The 17500-nt window shown below is 40.5% G+C and overlaps 2 protein-coding genes across 2 annotated transcripts in view; one reads left to right on the top strand and one right to left on the bottom strand.

The window, feature by feature from the left end:
* Positions 1-17500, bottom strand: part of LOC143039041 (neurobeachin-like) — a 668097-nt gene that overhangs the window by 228213 nt on the left and 422384 nt on the right. The window lies entirely within an intron of this gene.
* LOC143038749 (uncharacterized) overlaps positions 16211-17500 on the top strand; it is a 4812-nt gene continuing 3522 nt past the window's right edge. Inside the window, exon 1 of the mRNA XM_076208278.1 lies at positions 16211-16375. Coding sequence (XP_076064393.1) covers positions 16367-16375 — 9 coding nt within the window. The 5' untranslated portion in view covers positions 16211-16366. The remainder of the gene's footprint in view (positions 16376-17500) is intronic.

A 17500-nucleotide genomic window follows, 5' to 3' on the forward strand; every position in this document is an offset into this window, starting at 1 on the left:
TGGCCTCTCTTCTAAGGTCCAGCTTACTGCACTGGTCCCAAACCTCTCTGGCGGCCACAGTCACTCAAACATAATTATTCCACATTCCACAATTACTTAACATTCCACAATTACTCCGCACCATCCACACAACTTTACCAAGCCGTAATAAACCATCATGCTAATGATATTTAGAATTTGTCGTTCAAAAATCAACAAAAACTATTTCTAGTTTCATTGCGTATGTTCTAGTCCAATAACAGATTTCTTAAATTCATGCACACGGACACCTGAAAATACATTTGAGGCCTCTTCTTTCGCAGGTTATCTATCCGCTTCTCTTCCTATGCAGTGTCAGACCTGAGCTGGCTGTCGACGAATTTGAGGTCCTCCCGCCGGTATACAACACATATAAATTACCACCGACAGCTGCTCCAACACCAGCTCCGTTGCTAAAACTAATACCCGAAGAAGAATCAGAGCCTCCTCCTCCTACTCCTCCTTCGCTTTCTTCGTCAACGTCTCCTCTTTTTTCTACAACTCCTCCTATTACTTCTACACGTCCGACACCACGACCACTTAAGGACTCTCAGCCTCCAACCGGAAGCTCCTCCAACACAGGACCAAACTCCTCTTTGAGTACACCCCTCCACGTGACGACAGAGCTACCGGGCAAGACCCGACTTCCCCCGACCCCTCAACCGTCCACACTGCATCCCAATCTCTTCCCATACAACCCACAAAAGATCCTAAACCGAACTTCTTTACCGGATGGACGTCATCCTCAGACGAAGACCACAACACGGCCTCAGCTGCCTCATCACGAAAAGGTACGTTTCTACAAAAAATAACTTGCTCTCTTCACTGCCGAAGGCCACTTGCGAGTTATGTGTTGTGTGCCGCTAGGCGACTTTATTCGGCTGAGAAACACTTGGGAAGTGTAAAGCCGGTCGATTCTTTTCAGCTTTGGGGCACAGACCTATGTCTAAAGGGGTTTAAGCTCTCTCAACGAATTCACTTCGCTCCGCTGGCTTGCCATATTTCATTCTTTGTGAAGTTACGATCACCATGGCGGAACGGTGATCTCATCGCCTTGTGGTAAGCAATCACACATCCAATGGTTCAAGTTCCTGTAGCAGAGCTTCCTAATATTTTCATCTGGCTACGGACAAACTAATTAGGGCCCACGCACTCTTCTTCTGCCTTCTTTCCCTAATAGATAGTTCTGACCTCAATCTCCATGTTCTGTTTCCCACCTCCGACAAGTAGTTCCTTCGATTCCCAATTTTTCTTCTCCTTCCCCAGCAAATGGTTCAATTGACCCCAATGATCTCTTCCCCCCTCCGGCAGGTAGTTCCTTCGATTCCGAAGTTTTCATCCTTCCCCAGCAAATGGTTCAATTGACCCCAATGATCTCTTTCTCTCTCCGACAAGTAGTTCCTTCGATTCCGATGTTTTCTTCCTTCCCCAGCAAAAGGTTCAATTGACCCCAATGATCTCTTTCTCCCTCCGACAGGTAGTTCCTTCGATTCCCAAGTTTTCTTCCTTCCGCAGCAAATGGTTCAATTGACCCCAATGATCTCTTTCTCCCTCCGACAGGTAGTTCCTCCGAACCCGATGTTTTCTTCCTTCCTCCAGCAAATAGTTCATTTGACCTTAATGTGTTCTTTCTCCCTCCAACAGGTAGTTCCTCTCACCTCCATGTTCCTTCTTCCTTCCTCGAGCAGATAATTCCCCGTGTTCTTTTTCTCCCTGCGGAAAGCAGTTTCCCCGACTTCCATGTTTAAAAAAGTCACCCACCTCCCCCGCCCAACAGACAGTTCCTCTAAATTTCTTCCCATTCCTTCGGCAGGTTCCGGGTGTTCCTGACGCCAAGTACGAGTTCGGGTACCATGTCAGCACCAAGGACGCCGAATTCGGCCACGAAGAGTCCTACGACGGGGAAACGGCGCGGGGGTCCTTCGGCGTCAACCTCCTTGAGGAGGGGAAGAACCAAAAGGTCCAATACATCGCTGGTCCAGAAGACGGTTTTCGGGCAAACGTCTCTATCTCGCTGCGAGGCGGCACATTAGACTAGCATGCTACTTGCTTTTGCTACTCTGTTTGAGTAGAAACGACTTTGGTTACAATATTCTAGACTTCCGTAAGAACGTCTCAACAATGTGTCTAACATTCGTATTCTAGGTCTAACTTCTCTTAGTTCGTCATTCAGCTTCTAACCATATGACGCAGGAGTAAATGTGACATTTAGAAATTTGGAAAACAAGATCGTAACCGAAGTCATTTCTACTCAAACGAAGTACCAAAAGGAAGTATCATGCTAGTGAAAAATGCCTAGTGTGCCGCCACCCTTTATTTTTCTATTATATTTGCTATCGAGCAATTTTATTCCTCCAAAGGGTGGGGAACGCCCTAAAACCATCCTTGCACACACCTGGCTGCAGTCGGGCGGTCCAATCGACCTTGGGTGAGACTACACCTATAGGTGACCCTCGCACGCTATGATCACGTGACTACAGCACTGGGTGATTTTTATCTTACTGAGAGGAACCTCCCGAGCACAAAATATTTAGAATTTTGTCAGTATTATCCAGAGTTTCTATCCGTGAGGACATCGCACCGAAGTCTTAGCTATGGCAAAGGATAGATTTAGGGGGAACAGCAGAACCGAAGGATAACAGAAGTTAAAAGTGATCTGCATTCTTCTTTGAGTGGAGTTTATTCTCCAATCGTAATAGAATGCTGAGGAACTCTGGTCCGTAGGGAATTCACTGAAGTCCCTAAATTATCGACTGCATAAATAAATACCCCATATGAGACCCGAACTCAATAAGAGTTAATTGAGGAGGAGGAGGAAGAGGAGGAGAAGAAGATGATGATGATGATAACAATAATAACAATAAAAACAATAATACAAATAATGGATAATTGAGAATCAGCCTTTCGCTGTTATAAGTGACTCGCTTGATACATTTTATTCTGGCTGCCGCCGGATGATTTTATTCATCTGAAGCGGGAACCTCATCTAATACATCATGAACAAAATACAATACAAAATTCATGATGTCCGTTGAATTCTAAAAGCTCATCAAGAACATAGCATGAAAATAACATAATAATAATAATAATAATAATAAATAACAATAATGGTAATAATAATACTAATACTAATAGTAATAATGATGATGATATGTTTGTCACAAACTTCCCCCTATTGGGAGGCTAGTACGGTGCCCCTTACAGAAGACTTTGTAACGTGGAATTTAATTAAACATGCCCTTGGTCCAACTTCGCCGGTGGCAGGGTTTGAACCGCCATCCCCTCGACCTTCGTCGCCAGTAACGATGCCCTAACCCGCTCGGCCAGCGAGCTTCCATAATAATCATAATAATTAATAATTGATTATAATAATAATAATAATAATAATAATAATAATACATAAGCACAATTTTCTGACCATATGGAAAGTCTGTGCAGCGTACAAGGTGTTCAATATACAAAAGAGGATCTTTCTTCATTAATCAACTTACAAGAGTGCGAAAAAAAAATAAAACGGTAAATATAAGTGAAAATAAATAAATATATAAATAAATAAGCATAAGTAAATCACCTGACTGATTTGCTCTATGAAAAAAAAATGCCGATCAGCTGCTTCTTATGGTCAAGGTTGAAACGAGTAAAATTGTCTAAGATTGAAAATTTATTACCTGCAGAGCTGGGCGCGTTCCTCGGTACGTTCCTAGGTGCGTTCCTCGGTGTGTTCCGCTTTATTTTGGCCGCGGTTAGCGCTCCCAAACTAAAAGACAAGTTCATGCCGAAATAAAAGTCCGGTAGTCCACATATATATAATAAAAAAAAAAAAAAACGTAGGCCACATACTCGTACTATATCGGCATCTACTGTATATTGCTTTAATAGTTTAGGAGCGCTAACCGCGGCCAAACTGAAGCAGAACACAACGAGGAACGCGCCCAGCTCTAAATACCTGTCGCAGGGAACTGCACAAGAGGGACGTTGCTCTAACTTACAAAATTTGGGAAAAGAGCTTCGACCTACTTTATCGAAAGAAAGAAAAAAAAATACCATTGTGGCTGAAGCGACTCCAACACAATTGTCGATCAATCCATCAACTAACGTCTTGAAAGCGCAATTCCAACTAGGCCCTCTCTTCCAGCACCCGTGGATTACCACTGGCAAGCCCCGGGGCAGGCTCCCGAACCATTCCTACATTTCACAGCGAAATGCGATCGGTAGGACGCATCCGCGTCCCGCGCGGAGGGCGGGGTGGGACGGGGCGGGACGCTCCACTTGTACAGAATGGACATCAATTCACTAGAATCTATCAGAGAAGAGTGACCAATATGATACATGGACTCAGAAATTTACCTTACGAAGAGAGCTTAGGCACCTTCACTTACACTCTCTGGAAAGACGCAGAGTGCGGGGTGATCTAATAGAGGTGTTCAAGTGGATCAAAATCTTTAACAAGGGTGATGCAAACAAGGTCATCATATTAAAACAACAGGGCACGACTCGCAGTAATGGATTTAAACTGGACTAATTTAGATTTAAAAAGGAAATAGGCAAGAATTTGGTTTACTAATAGGGTGGTCGACGAATGGAATAAACTTAGTAACCATGTAGTAAGCACTGAAGGTATCAGTTGTTTTAAGAAACGATTAGACAACTTTATGGATGGGGAAGACAGGTGGTGATGGATACGGAGCTGCCTAGTGTAGGCCTTATGGTCTCTTGCAGTCTCCTTCATTCTTATGTTCTTCTGTACTCCTTCCGTGCCAGATGGTGCCTTCCCCAGTGCATTTTGATTCGTCTCCACGGTAACGAGCCTCTTCGGATGTCATTTTCACCTAAATTTGGACCAAACTTGGATGCTCTACCTCGGTTGGCGAGATATCAACTCTCCAAATTAGTTACATAAGGACATAAGAATGAAGGAGACTGCAAGGAACCATATGGCCTACACTGGGCAGTTACATAAGGACGTAAGAATGGAGGAAACTGCAAGGGACCATATGGCCTACACTAGGCAGCTCCCTGTTCATTACCACCTTTCATCCGTATCCATAAATTTAAACAATCCTCTCTCAAAACAACCAGTTGTCTCGGCGCTCACTAATGGTCACTGATGTCTTGATCATTTCCATAATGACGGGTGCATTACCTTTCATTAATTAAGTCACCCCAGAGGTACACTCTCGATAGTAAAGGTTACTTTTTGCCTACAGACGATTTCATTCAGATTGGAGATGACCTTTGTTTCCGTGGGTTAAGATGACTAACAAGGTTAACCTTAAAGCGTGTTTAGGAGCTTTGTCCTGACTCCTGATTATTCTATTCAGTTTGCAGATGATCCTTTTGTACCTACGAGTGTTCAATCTTTAACAAGTCTGACAATCAGTAGACGATTTCATTCAGCTGAAGAATCCCAACACTCCATGCATTAAAAGCTGTTTCTCCCCAGAGTGCGTGATGGCCTCGTATTCACTTAAATGTGGGTTCGAATCCCGCACTATTCTCCGATTCCCAGCAGTGACTGTTACTTGCCCCAGTAGTCCAAGAACATAAGTTAAAGGTGACGGCTTCGGCCGCAGCTGCGCGCCTCCTGGCGTAGACTCCTTATCTTTTTCTCCCTCTAACACATAAGAGGTTGTAGACTCAAAGCCTAATCTTTTCACTACCTACGTCGGATTTTTTGGGAAGAGTGTCCTAGTCTCCTAATTTAGAAGCATTCAGTCGTCTTTAACGACAAGCACGGGAGAAAGGAACACTGCTGCGATATTCTTATCCCAACGATCATCCATGTCAGGGGTTAAAGTGAGAAGCTTGAAAAAAAGGGGGAGGGGGTTATCTCGAGGGAATGGCCTAGTGGGCCCCACGGTGGCAAATGGGCCACACTTTTGCTGGGCCGCTATTGCAGGGCCACACTTTTGCCGGGCCTCACTATTGCTGGGCCGTCCCATTCCCTTGTTTTATGGACACTCCGGGCAATACTTTGCAATGAAATACAACAGTAGACTACCATTCTTGCCAAAGGAAATTCAAGATTTTCTGACAAACAGCTTTTCAGAACGAGTGCACATATTTTATACATACTGCAGAGCGGTGGGAGGGAGGGAGAGAGAGAGAGAGAGAGAGAGAGAGAGAGAGAGAGAGAGAGAGAGAGAGAGAGAGAGAGAGAGAGAGACGGAAAGTGTGTGTGTGTGTGTGTGTGTGTGTGTGTGTGAGAGAGAGAGAGAGAGAGAGAGAGAGAGAGAGAGAGAGAGAGAGAGAGAGAGAGAGAGAGAGAGAGAGAGAGAGAAAGTGAAGACGAAAGAGGAGAAAGGGGAGAAAGGGGAAAAAGGGGAGAAATGAGAGAAGGGAGAAAGAGGATAGGAGGCGAGAGGAGAGATATATAGACGAGAGAGAGGAAAAAGAAAAGAGAGACAGAGCAAGAGAGACAGAGGAGAGAGAGAGAGAGACGACCAGGGAGTGACTAAGAGATAGAGAAGGAGATGACGATGATAAAGCATCCCAATGAAAGACCACTCGACTCGAAACGAGGTCGGGTGTCAGAATAAAAAATGTGCGTATATATATACTGTGTATATGTATATATATATATGTATATATATATATATATATATATATATATATATATATATATATATATATATATATATATTTCTTGGGCACAGGTTTTCTCTCATACAATTCTGATTAAAATCAACTATACTGGATGCTTTGTTGATCTTAAGGTAGGAATTCATCTTCTTGATCAAGAATTCCTACCTTAAGATCATCAAAGCATCCAGTGCAGTTGATTTTAATCACAATATACATATACATATATATATATATTATATATATGTATATATACATATATATATATATATAATATATATATATATATATATATATATATATATATATATGCAGAGACCAATTGGAAAATAAAAGAACTGAATACCGAACGTTTTCGTCTATTCAAGACATCATCAGGGTACAAAGAATACAGAAAATGACCAAAGGTCGTAATATGTACATCGTGGTAGAGGACCTGGGAAAGGTCCAATGTTACCCGATTCCACTAGACCTTTCTCAGTTCCTCTACCTCTATGAACATATTACGACCTTTAGTCATTTTCTGTATTCTTTGTACTCTGATGATGTCTTGAATAGACGAAAACGTTTGTTCGGTATTCAATTCTTTTATTTTCCAAGTGGTTTCTGCAAGTATTGTTGTCACGTGTGCTTAGTGATTTGTTTTGCATACACACACACACGCACACACACATATATATATGTATGTATGTATGTGTGTGTGTGTGTGTGTGTGTGTGTGTGTGTGTGTGTGTATTCACTTGGTCTTTTTGGATCACGTGTTGGACTCGTGATCGACAGCTATTTCCCTCCTGGAAGAGAGCTCAGAGCTCGTAGGTCCGATCTATGGGTAATGCTATGACCTTGCACACACACACCCCCAACTCCCCGCCCACGAGAGTTGGAGTAACACCCCTCAGCGCTGCGATACTGATATTATTTCAGCCCCGGGCGAGAGTCGACCCCGGAAAGGTGTGTGTGTGTTTATATGTCCTTGACATATACTATGAAAAGAAGTGGACCAGGATCGGAGCCCTGAAGAACTTCACACGTATTTTCCTGCTAAAAGTTTTAGAATTTGAACAACTCGTTGTTTAAGACTGTTCAACCAGTTTCTATACCAAATTAGCAAGTTATCTCTAATTCCTTGCGAAAAGAATTTAGTGTCTCTCATGCGGGACAGTCTATTTTTTTTTTCCAAAATCCATATATATATCGTAATTTGAAATAACTATATTGTAAAATTCTAGGTCAGTCATGCAGGATCAGTTACTTATTAGACAGTTGCTTTAATGATGGATGTCAGTTTTACTGGATTGTAAATTTGTAGATTTTCGTCTTCACATTTTTTATAAATTTAAGAGTAGCATAATGAAGCGGCCTTGCTGTGGATGTGCAGTGTCTTGCGACACTGCTTCTGACCCAGGGCAGTGGACAAGATGCAGGGATGACCCGTCATCCAGGAGGTGCCAAGATAAGAGGGAGGAAAGAGAGTGGATGGGAGTGGAGTATGTAGGGGATGGAATGGGTGGGAGTGGTTTCTATGTTTTGTTTTGTTTTTCCTCCCTTGTAAGGGGGAAAAGCCTTTGGTATATGTATGTATGTAAGAGTATCATTGATGCAGGACGAGTGAATTTCCGCCTAGCGTAACACTAGATTTGGATGATACATCGCTTTACGAATACTGAACTGAAACAGCTGATACGGTTGACAAACTAAAGTGTAATAGTATGATTCCGTACAACTTTTTTATTTATCTCTAAAATTCTTCTGAGATTAATTCGACTTACGCACCTCACTCGATTTGTTTGTTCATACTCTTCGTGTCTTCCTATGATCCGTTATAATGACTTCACAAATCTCAACAAACAAGGCCTCTATGCAAGCGGCAACTGAACTCCCTTTCAAAGAAAACGGAAGAAATTCCGGGCTAACATTAAATTGGGTGGAAATCTCTCTCTCTTTATCTCTTACTCTTTAGAGCAATGGTTTCTAACCTAGGAGGGTAAGGAGGATACAAATAAGTAGGGGAGGCATGAAGACATCTATTCAAAAAACACTGTTTCATAGGAATTATGAAACCATTCCAAGAACAAGTACCTGCCGTTATATACGTGCAAAGTATAATTCCACCAATCACCCTAACCCGTTTTCTATGAAGCTATATACAGAAAATATAGAAATACATAATTTCATATCAGTACAAATGGTGAGGGGCCTTCGGGTCTGCTGGAAGCAAAGGAGGCATAGTTTGGGAATAAAACTCGGACGAAAAAATTAAACAATTACAGTGAGGGGCCTCATTATAGCTATGTCTGCTTTTCATACAAGAGACAGTTTCCTGACTTAAATCATCTGGCAACATGAATGAAACACGCAAAGTTTAAAAGGAAAATAGATAAAAAATGGTTTACCAACAATGTTTAACAAATAGAATAGACTTAGTAATCTTGTAGTGAACGCTGAGACAACTGGTTGTTTACAAAGATGAGGATGATTTGTAGTAATGGGCATGGGACTACCTATTGTAGGCCTTATGGTCTCCTAAAGTCTCCTTCATTCTTAAGTTATCATCAGTGAAAGTGATGAATCATGTTAAACTCGAATATTTTCACTTCTTTGATCCTTAGAAAGTGGAGGCCGTCTCCTCGGCGAATTTGGCCGAGAGCCCAAAAGAAAGACAGCACAGTACTGAAACTGGCTGAAAGCTAAATGTATCGCTTCGCCCGCCAGTTGACTTTAGACAGAAGAAGGATACTATGTATGTCAATCAATTTTTTATGACGGTTGATGGAATAATGTAAGAGTGCCATGCAGTATCGAGTGATCAATAGAGATTGATTATTAACTATTTCCTGTTTGAGCAAACTACTGGTGAATGAAATAGTCTGTATTTTGTAAATTATTTGTACATTTGAAATATAAATATATATATATATATATATGCAATAAAAGCACTAGAAATGTGTTAACAAATGCGGGAGTCACCACATTTCTTCTTTGTTGTAGAAACACTGAAATGTAAATTTAAGAAAGCGCTCTGCTTCGTTAGTTTATCTTTCCTGGTGGTTACTCCAGAAAAACGTATAGAGTATATATACTATATATATACTGTATATATATATATATATATATATATATATATATATACGTATATATACATATACATATATACACGTATACAATATAATGTATATGTATATACACGTATATATACATTATATATATATATATATATATATGCAAAACAACCACAGGAGAAGGGAAACTTGTAGACAGTAAGTACTTTCGTATATTACATCTTCAGACTAGTCTGAAGATGTAATATACGAAAGTACTTACTGTCTACAAGTTTCCCTTCTCCTGTGGTTATTTTGCATTTTTGTATCACGGTATGTGATTGCTCACACATACACACACACACACACACACACACACACACACACACACACACATATATATATATATATATATATATATATATATGTATATATCGTATATACACACAACTGTTACAATAAACTGGGTAAACAAAAAACAAAACAAAATATCACATGAAAGTAACAAAAAATAAATAATTTAAACAAATGAACAACGATAAAGGCCGTTTTCTTCTATAAAGACCGATTCTGCCATACCTCTTTCCGAAACTAGCTCGACATGCAACGCTCACTATGTCGTCTACTGCTCAGCGATTCTATTCAGTGAGAAAACGTTTCTAGTGTGACAATCCTTCTCCATCCATCCTCCTTGAATACTTACCCTGACCCGCCTTCGCTCCGTGGGCGTCATTCACAGATCGGGTTCTGGCCGACAAAAGATCAATAGAATACGAACTTGTCTCCCATTCAGCTCCTCTTCGCAAAAAAAAAAAAAAAAAAAAAAAAAAAAAAAAAAAAAAAAAAAAAAAAAAAAAAAAAAAAAAAAAAAAAAAGACGATGATGAAAATTATCATGGCGATGATGATGAAATTGATGATGAAAATGATGGTGATGATGGTGAAGATGATAATGACGACGATGATGAAAATGAGGATGGTGACGATGATGAAGATGGTGATGATGATGATGATAATGACGACGATGATGACGACGACGACGACGATGATGATGATGATAATGACGGATGATGATGATAATGACGACGATGATGATGATAATGCCGACGATGATGATGATAATGACGACGAAGACGATGATGATGATGACGATGATGACGACGAAGATAATGATGATGATAATAGCAATAGTAATAATAATAATAATAATAATAATAATAATAATAATAATAATACTTACGGTGACGATAACAATAACGATAACAATAACCAAATAAATCAAACTAATAACAAAGTATAAAGAGATATATCTTGGGCGCTTCCTTTCTCCATCGTAATTTCAACAGCGGCATACAAAAGAAGGCAGTCGAAAGTGGCTGTTTCGCCTTGGGAGCACAAGAGGAAGAAAAGAAAGAAGAAAGTGGAATAAGAATAGAAAATCTAGGAGAAAAAATTGAAGGGAAGGAGAAGAGAGGAGAGAAGAGAGCATTGGGAAGGTGAAGAGGATAAGAAAAGAAGCGAAGAGAGAAAAAAATTAAGGGAGGGAGAAAAGAGGAGAAGAGCGAATTGGTGAAGTGAAAAGGATAAGAGAAGACAGAAGCGAAGCGAAGAAGAGGAGAGAGAAGAGAAGAGAGAATTTGGGAAGTGAAGAGGATAAAGGAAGAGGAAAGAGGGAGTAAAACAGAAGACAGAAAAGAAGAAGAGAGGAGAGAAGAGAGAAATGGGGAAGAGAAGAGGATAAGATAAGAGGAAAGAGGGAGTAAAACAGAAGGCTAAGAAGAGAGGAGAGAAGAGAGAATTGGGGAAGTGAAGAGGATAAGAGAAGAGGAAAGAGGGAGTAAAACAGAAGACATAAGAAGAGAGGTGAGAAGAGAGAACTGAGGAAGTGAAGAGGATAAGAGAAGAGGAAAGAGGGAGTAAAACAGAAGACAGAAGAAGAGAAGAGAGAAGAGAGAATTGGGGAAGTGAAGAGGATAAGAGAAGAGGAAAGAGGGAATAAAACAGAAGACATAAGAGAAGAAAGGAGAGAAGAGAGAATTGGGTAAGTGAAGAGGATAAAAGAAGAGGAACGAGGGAGTAAAATAGAAGACAGAAGAAGAGAGGAAAGAAGAGAGAATTGAGGAAGTGAAGAGGATGAAAGAAGAGGAAAGAGGGAATAAAACATAAGACATATGTGAAGAAGAGAGAGAGAAAAAAGAGAGGAGAGAGAAAAGCGAGAGGAAAGGCGAGAAGGGGGCAGCAATTGGGTTAAAGGTAAGGAAACGGGACTTTCTTTTGTAGTGACAAATGCCACTTCATCAGGACAACGCCGACGCAGAGATGGAGTATTCCCTGATGGAAAACGGATGCATACTGTACATGTATTTACTTAGTTGCATCTTACGGGAAGGAGAGTTATGCTCGTGGTGTCCCGTCTCTGTATCTCGCCTTGTTTAATTTGCTCTTAAATTCGTGTACTGTTTTTGCACACACTATTGTTTCGTCTAGTATGTTGGTGTCAATATGTGTGTGTGTGTGTGTGTGTGTGTGTGTGTGTGTGTGTGTGTGTGTGTGTGTGTGTGTGTGTAGAGGACAAAGACTACTGAAGCGGATATTTGAAGGTAATTTATTAACGACCCCATTCATGTGTGTGTGTGTGTGTGTGTGTGTGTGTGTGTGTGTGTGTGTGTGTGTGTGTGTGTGAGCTCATATATGACCGATCTATGGGAAATAGTGTGACCTCACACACATACACACACCCAACTCCCCGCCCACGAGAGTTGGAGTAACGACTTGCAATGCAGCGATTCTAAAATTATTTCAGCCCTGGGCAGGATTCGAACTCGGATCGACGTAGTAGCGGCCGCGATCGCTACCACTGCGTCACCGAGTCGTGTGTGTGTGTGTGTGTGTGTGTGTGTGTGTGTGTATGTGCGTGTGTGTGTGGGGGGGGGATTGCCCGTGAGTCCGGCAGATGGAGAGGCCGAGAAAGCAACAACCCCGACAGAGCAGGAAAGGAAATCACGAACTCGGCCTGTTGTCGTTGTCGTCAAGAGGACTCCAGACCCGTAGATGAAGAATGTCGCGTCACTGTGGCCACTTCGACGATAAGCGACACTGCGAGCTGGAGGCTTTCCATGGCATCGTTTTGCACATGTGTTTATATGTGTGTATATGCAAGATGTGTTTATACAAATCTCTCTCACAAACACAAGCGCATATATTATATATATATATATATATATATATATTATATATATATATATATATACACACATATATATATACATATATGAATATATAAACATATATATATATACATACATATATAAATATATACATATATACATACATATATAAATATATACACATATATATATACATACATATATAAATATATACATACATATATAAATATATACATACATATATATATATATATATATATATACAACACTGAATGGGTCCCAGTGAACAGATATACATTTTTATCAACCACAATCCACTTCAATTCTAAGCCATCAACATCGAGAGAGACTCGAGAAGGCCAACATGCAGAAATTGAAACGTGGTACGGCCAAGGACTCGAACCTGGGCTAGCACGTGACATACATACATATATATATATACTTATATATACATATATATAATATATATATATATATATATATATATATATATATATATATATATATATATATATATTGGGGACGTAAATCGAAACGTTAGATTATTGTTCTTGGTTCAACCTGAGTTTCCTTACTACCATTTCCACACACAAACACACGCGCGCACACACACACACACACACACATATATGTATATATATATATATATATATATATATATATATATATATATATACATGCAACGCAATTTACAAGACAAAGGAATAGTAATGCAGAAAACCACTACTGGGGAATAAGGGATGGGACACAAACGTTTTTGTCTATCAAGAAGACTTTAGGAACTAGATCAGTGTTTCCCAACCTGGGGTGCTGAAATCAATTATAAATGGGGTTGCTGGGAAGTGATGCACACAAAAATCACATTGATATACGTATCACTGATTACCTAGTTGTGTATATTTGACCTTTTCCCGTGCCATTTTATTTTTCTAGGGTGTTCTTATTTCTTCTACAAACAATATTGTAAATTTGTTTCAGTTCTAAGGAATCAAGAAAGTAAATCATCGAGCAGAACACTTCACTTTCTTTTATCCTTCTAGTAACAAGATGGGTGCTCGACTGCTTAGACATGACAACAGGGGGTGCTATGGTCGGAAAGGGTTAGGGAACGCTGGACTATAGGGTGACAAAATAGGCAGAAAATTAAATACAGAATACAGAGACATAGTGAGGGATCAAGAAAGGCATAGAAGATGCTTCCACGACACTGTGCTTTGTCCTCAACATTCCTTGGGCGAAAGTTCGAGAATTCCCCCAACAGAATCTCTCTGGTCAGAGACTGAGATGCGTCTGCATTGTACTTATTCATAAACTTAATCATTTCACCGCTGTCCCGGGAACATTTAGGTATTGTGGAAGCAACAATTCTTGTGCCTTTCTTTGTTCCTCATTCTGTACTTCTGCAGTCTGTGTTTAATTCTCTTCCTGTTTCGCCATTCTGTACTCCCTGAAGATGGCTCAATGAGCACAAACTTCTGGATTATGTCTCTTTATTTCCCAGTGATCTTCTGGAAGGAGACACAGTCCCGTCCACCTACACACTTCTGTGACACACAGCTGGTGGTTAATACTATCGTCGTCACGAAAAATAATTAAGAGTTTAATCCACTCCCTCATTTTACACCTTTAACCAAACCCGCCTTGCGGAAAATTGAATAAAATACAGTGTAGTTTGTCACTGTGCCGAGTGGGTTAACCGTAGTCATTACAAAGACAGTTTTACAAAAATACATTGTGTATGAATAAGTGTGTGTGTGTGTGTGTGTGTGTGTGTGTGTGTGTGCGTGTGTGTGTGTGTGCTTGTGATATTGAAAATAATAGTATTAATAATGATAATGATAATAATGATAATAAATAATATTAATAATATATAAAATGATAGAAATAATAATAGATAATAATAATAATAATAATAATAATAATGATAATACCAACAATAATTATGTATGAATAAATGCGTGTGTGCATGTGTGCATGTGTGTGTGTGATATTGAAAATAATAAAAATAATAATAATTATAATAATAATAATATGATATATAAAATAATAATAATATCAATGATAATATCAACAATAATTATGTATGAATAAATGCGTGTGTGTGTGTGTGTGTGTGTGTGTGTGTGTGTGATATTGAAAATAGTAATATAATAATAATAATAATAATATATAAATTCATAAAAATAATAATAGATAATAACAATAATAATAATAAAAATAATATCAACAATAATTGTTCGTATAGCACGACTGTCCTCGAGTCCGATGAAGAACCTCTGATCTACTGCCAGGAGGTCTGTTTTCATGTCATCAGTTAGAGGATGCGATCAGTCGCCGGTTGCCATTTCTCAAAAACAGTCGAAGAAGACAGAGTCTGGGTTCAATCCGGGGACCAAGTGCCCGCCCCTCAGGGATGCGCCTCCGGGCAAAGGTGAGAATGAGGATGGGCTATAAGATACCATCCGTGGAGATGATGCTACCCGACGTCCCTCTCCAAGGAACACCCTTTACAGTCGTGCCTTTGGTCTCATGCAAACACACTCATCCGGGGGGTGGGGGGATAATAGCCGTTAATCACGAGCCCAACACGTGATCCAAAGACCGTAGTGAATCACACACACACACACACACACACACACACACACACACACACACACACACACACACACACACAGGCACGACTCGGTGGCGCGGTTGGTAGAGTCCCTGACTATCACTACGGCGGTCCGGGTTCGAATCCTGCCTGGGGCTGAAATAATTTCAGTACCGCTGCGCTTCGAGTCGTTACTCCAACTCTCGTGGGCGGGGAGTTGGGTGTGTGTGTGTAAGTGTAAGGTCACATCATTACCCACAGATCGGTCATACAAGCTCTGAGCTCTCCTTCGGGAGGGAAATAACTGGCGGTCACGAGCCCAACACGTGATCCAAAGACCAAGGTGAATCACACACACACACACACACACCTAAACGAAAGCTGCTGAAGTTAAAAATACACTCGACTTTGTTTTTATATCAACAGAAAGTGAAAACATCACAATGAAAAAACATTCAAACGTCTTTAATATATTACAGTGTGTGTGTGTGTGTGTTTGTGTGTGTGTGTGTGTGTGTGTGTGTGTGTGTGTGTGTGTGTGTGTGTGTGTGTGTGTGTGTGTGTGTGTGTGTGTGTGTGCGCGCGCGCTAGAAAGAGAAACACATGCCAACGCATCCCTTCCACGAGAACAAAAGCAAAATGACTCTCATGAATTCTGAACAAATTTGAAGAAAAAAATGTTTCTCGGGGGAAAATTTGCCAGCGGGGTTTAGCGTTCTGTCCACGCCGCGTGGCTTCTTCTGGTTGGGCAAGGGAAGCCAAGTGTGACCGGAGGAGGAGGAGGAGGAGGTGAAGGAAGAGGAGGAGGGGGGTCACAAAAGAAAGTTCGTGTAAAGAAAGGAGTTGGGTTTACAAGAGAGGCACACACCAGACATATATAAAAGACGGGCACGCGGCAGACCACATCTGACCACAGAAGAGTCTTCTGCAGTGATCTTCTTCGAGTTCGTCATTACAGTCGTCACAACGATGTTGACGGTATGGGCCTAGCACCTTGACCTCTGTTGACCTCTTTGACCCTGTGTCAGGCTGAGTATACAATTTCCTACTGTAACCTATGGGCTCTTCGGCGCGTGTCACTTTCCGTACAACTTCTTTCCTGGTTGCCAGGAAATTTCATTCAGCTTCTACTGTGACCTCTGTTGACCTCTGTGACCCTGTGTCAGGCTGAGTATAATTTCCTACTGTACCCTCTGGGCTCTTCGGAGTGTGTCACTTTCCGTACAACTTCTTTCCTGGTTGCCAGGAAATTTCATTTAGCTCATACTGTGACCTCTGTAGACCTCTTTGACCCTGTGTCAGGTTTCACATTATTTCTATCGATGACCTTTACCATGACAACACGCCCTGTGGTTTGACTCTGCCACAATATTTCATTCAGCTGAAGTGACTAAATGAAAGGACGCTTAAACACATGACCCATTTTCAGGGTTTTGATCAGCCCAAAGCCAAGAGATTTAATTCAGCTAGCATAGCCCTCTATGTTTTTGTGGATTAACTGTCCATGGATTATGTCATTAAACCTTATAATTTTAGGGTTATCCAACAACTTTTGGCATCTATGTGTTTTCTTATAAAATTTACTGACGGGGTCAACTTTACACCACCAGTCAAAATTACCCCGAGTGACGGTGTGTGTGTGTGTGTGTGTGTGTGTGTGTGTGTGTGTGTGTGTGTGTGTGTGTGTGTGTGTGTGTGTTTGTGTATGTGTGTGTATATATACTCGTATATATATATATATATATAAAATTTATATATATATATATATATATATATATATTGATAATTTTTGTGACAGTTGCATGCAGGATTCGAACCCGCTGTACTCGGCCATCCGATGTCGCTGTCGGTTTGATGTCGCTGCTATTAGCGAATTACTCTCATATATAGTTGTGTGTATGTGTTAAATACCGCATACCTGAATGAAACCTACCTCACTCTTAACACAGAAATATTAAATCCTTTGCCTGTAACTATCATATCCTCTGTCTATTTCATTCAACAACGAAAGATCCCTTCCAATTAGTGTTAATAAAATCGCCTGCCGACAGGCAGACCTTGTATACCATTCTATCATGGGCCCGAATACGTTCAACCATTTGG

The sequence above is a fragment of the Oratosquilla oratoria genome, chromosome 25 (assembly GCF_046742065.1).
Source record: "Oratosquilla oratoria isolate Oo_2021 chromosome 25, ASM4674206v1, whole genome shotgun sequence".
In the NCBI taxonomy this organism is placed as follows: Eukaryota; Metazoa; Arthropoda; class Malacostraca; order Stomatopoda; family Squillidae; genus Oratosquilla; species Oratosquilla oratoria.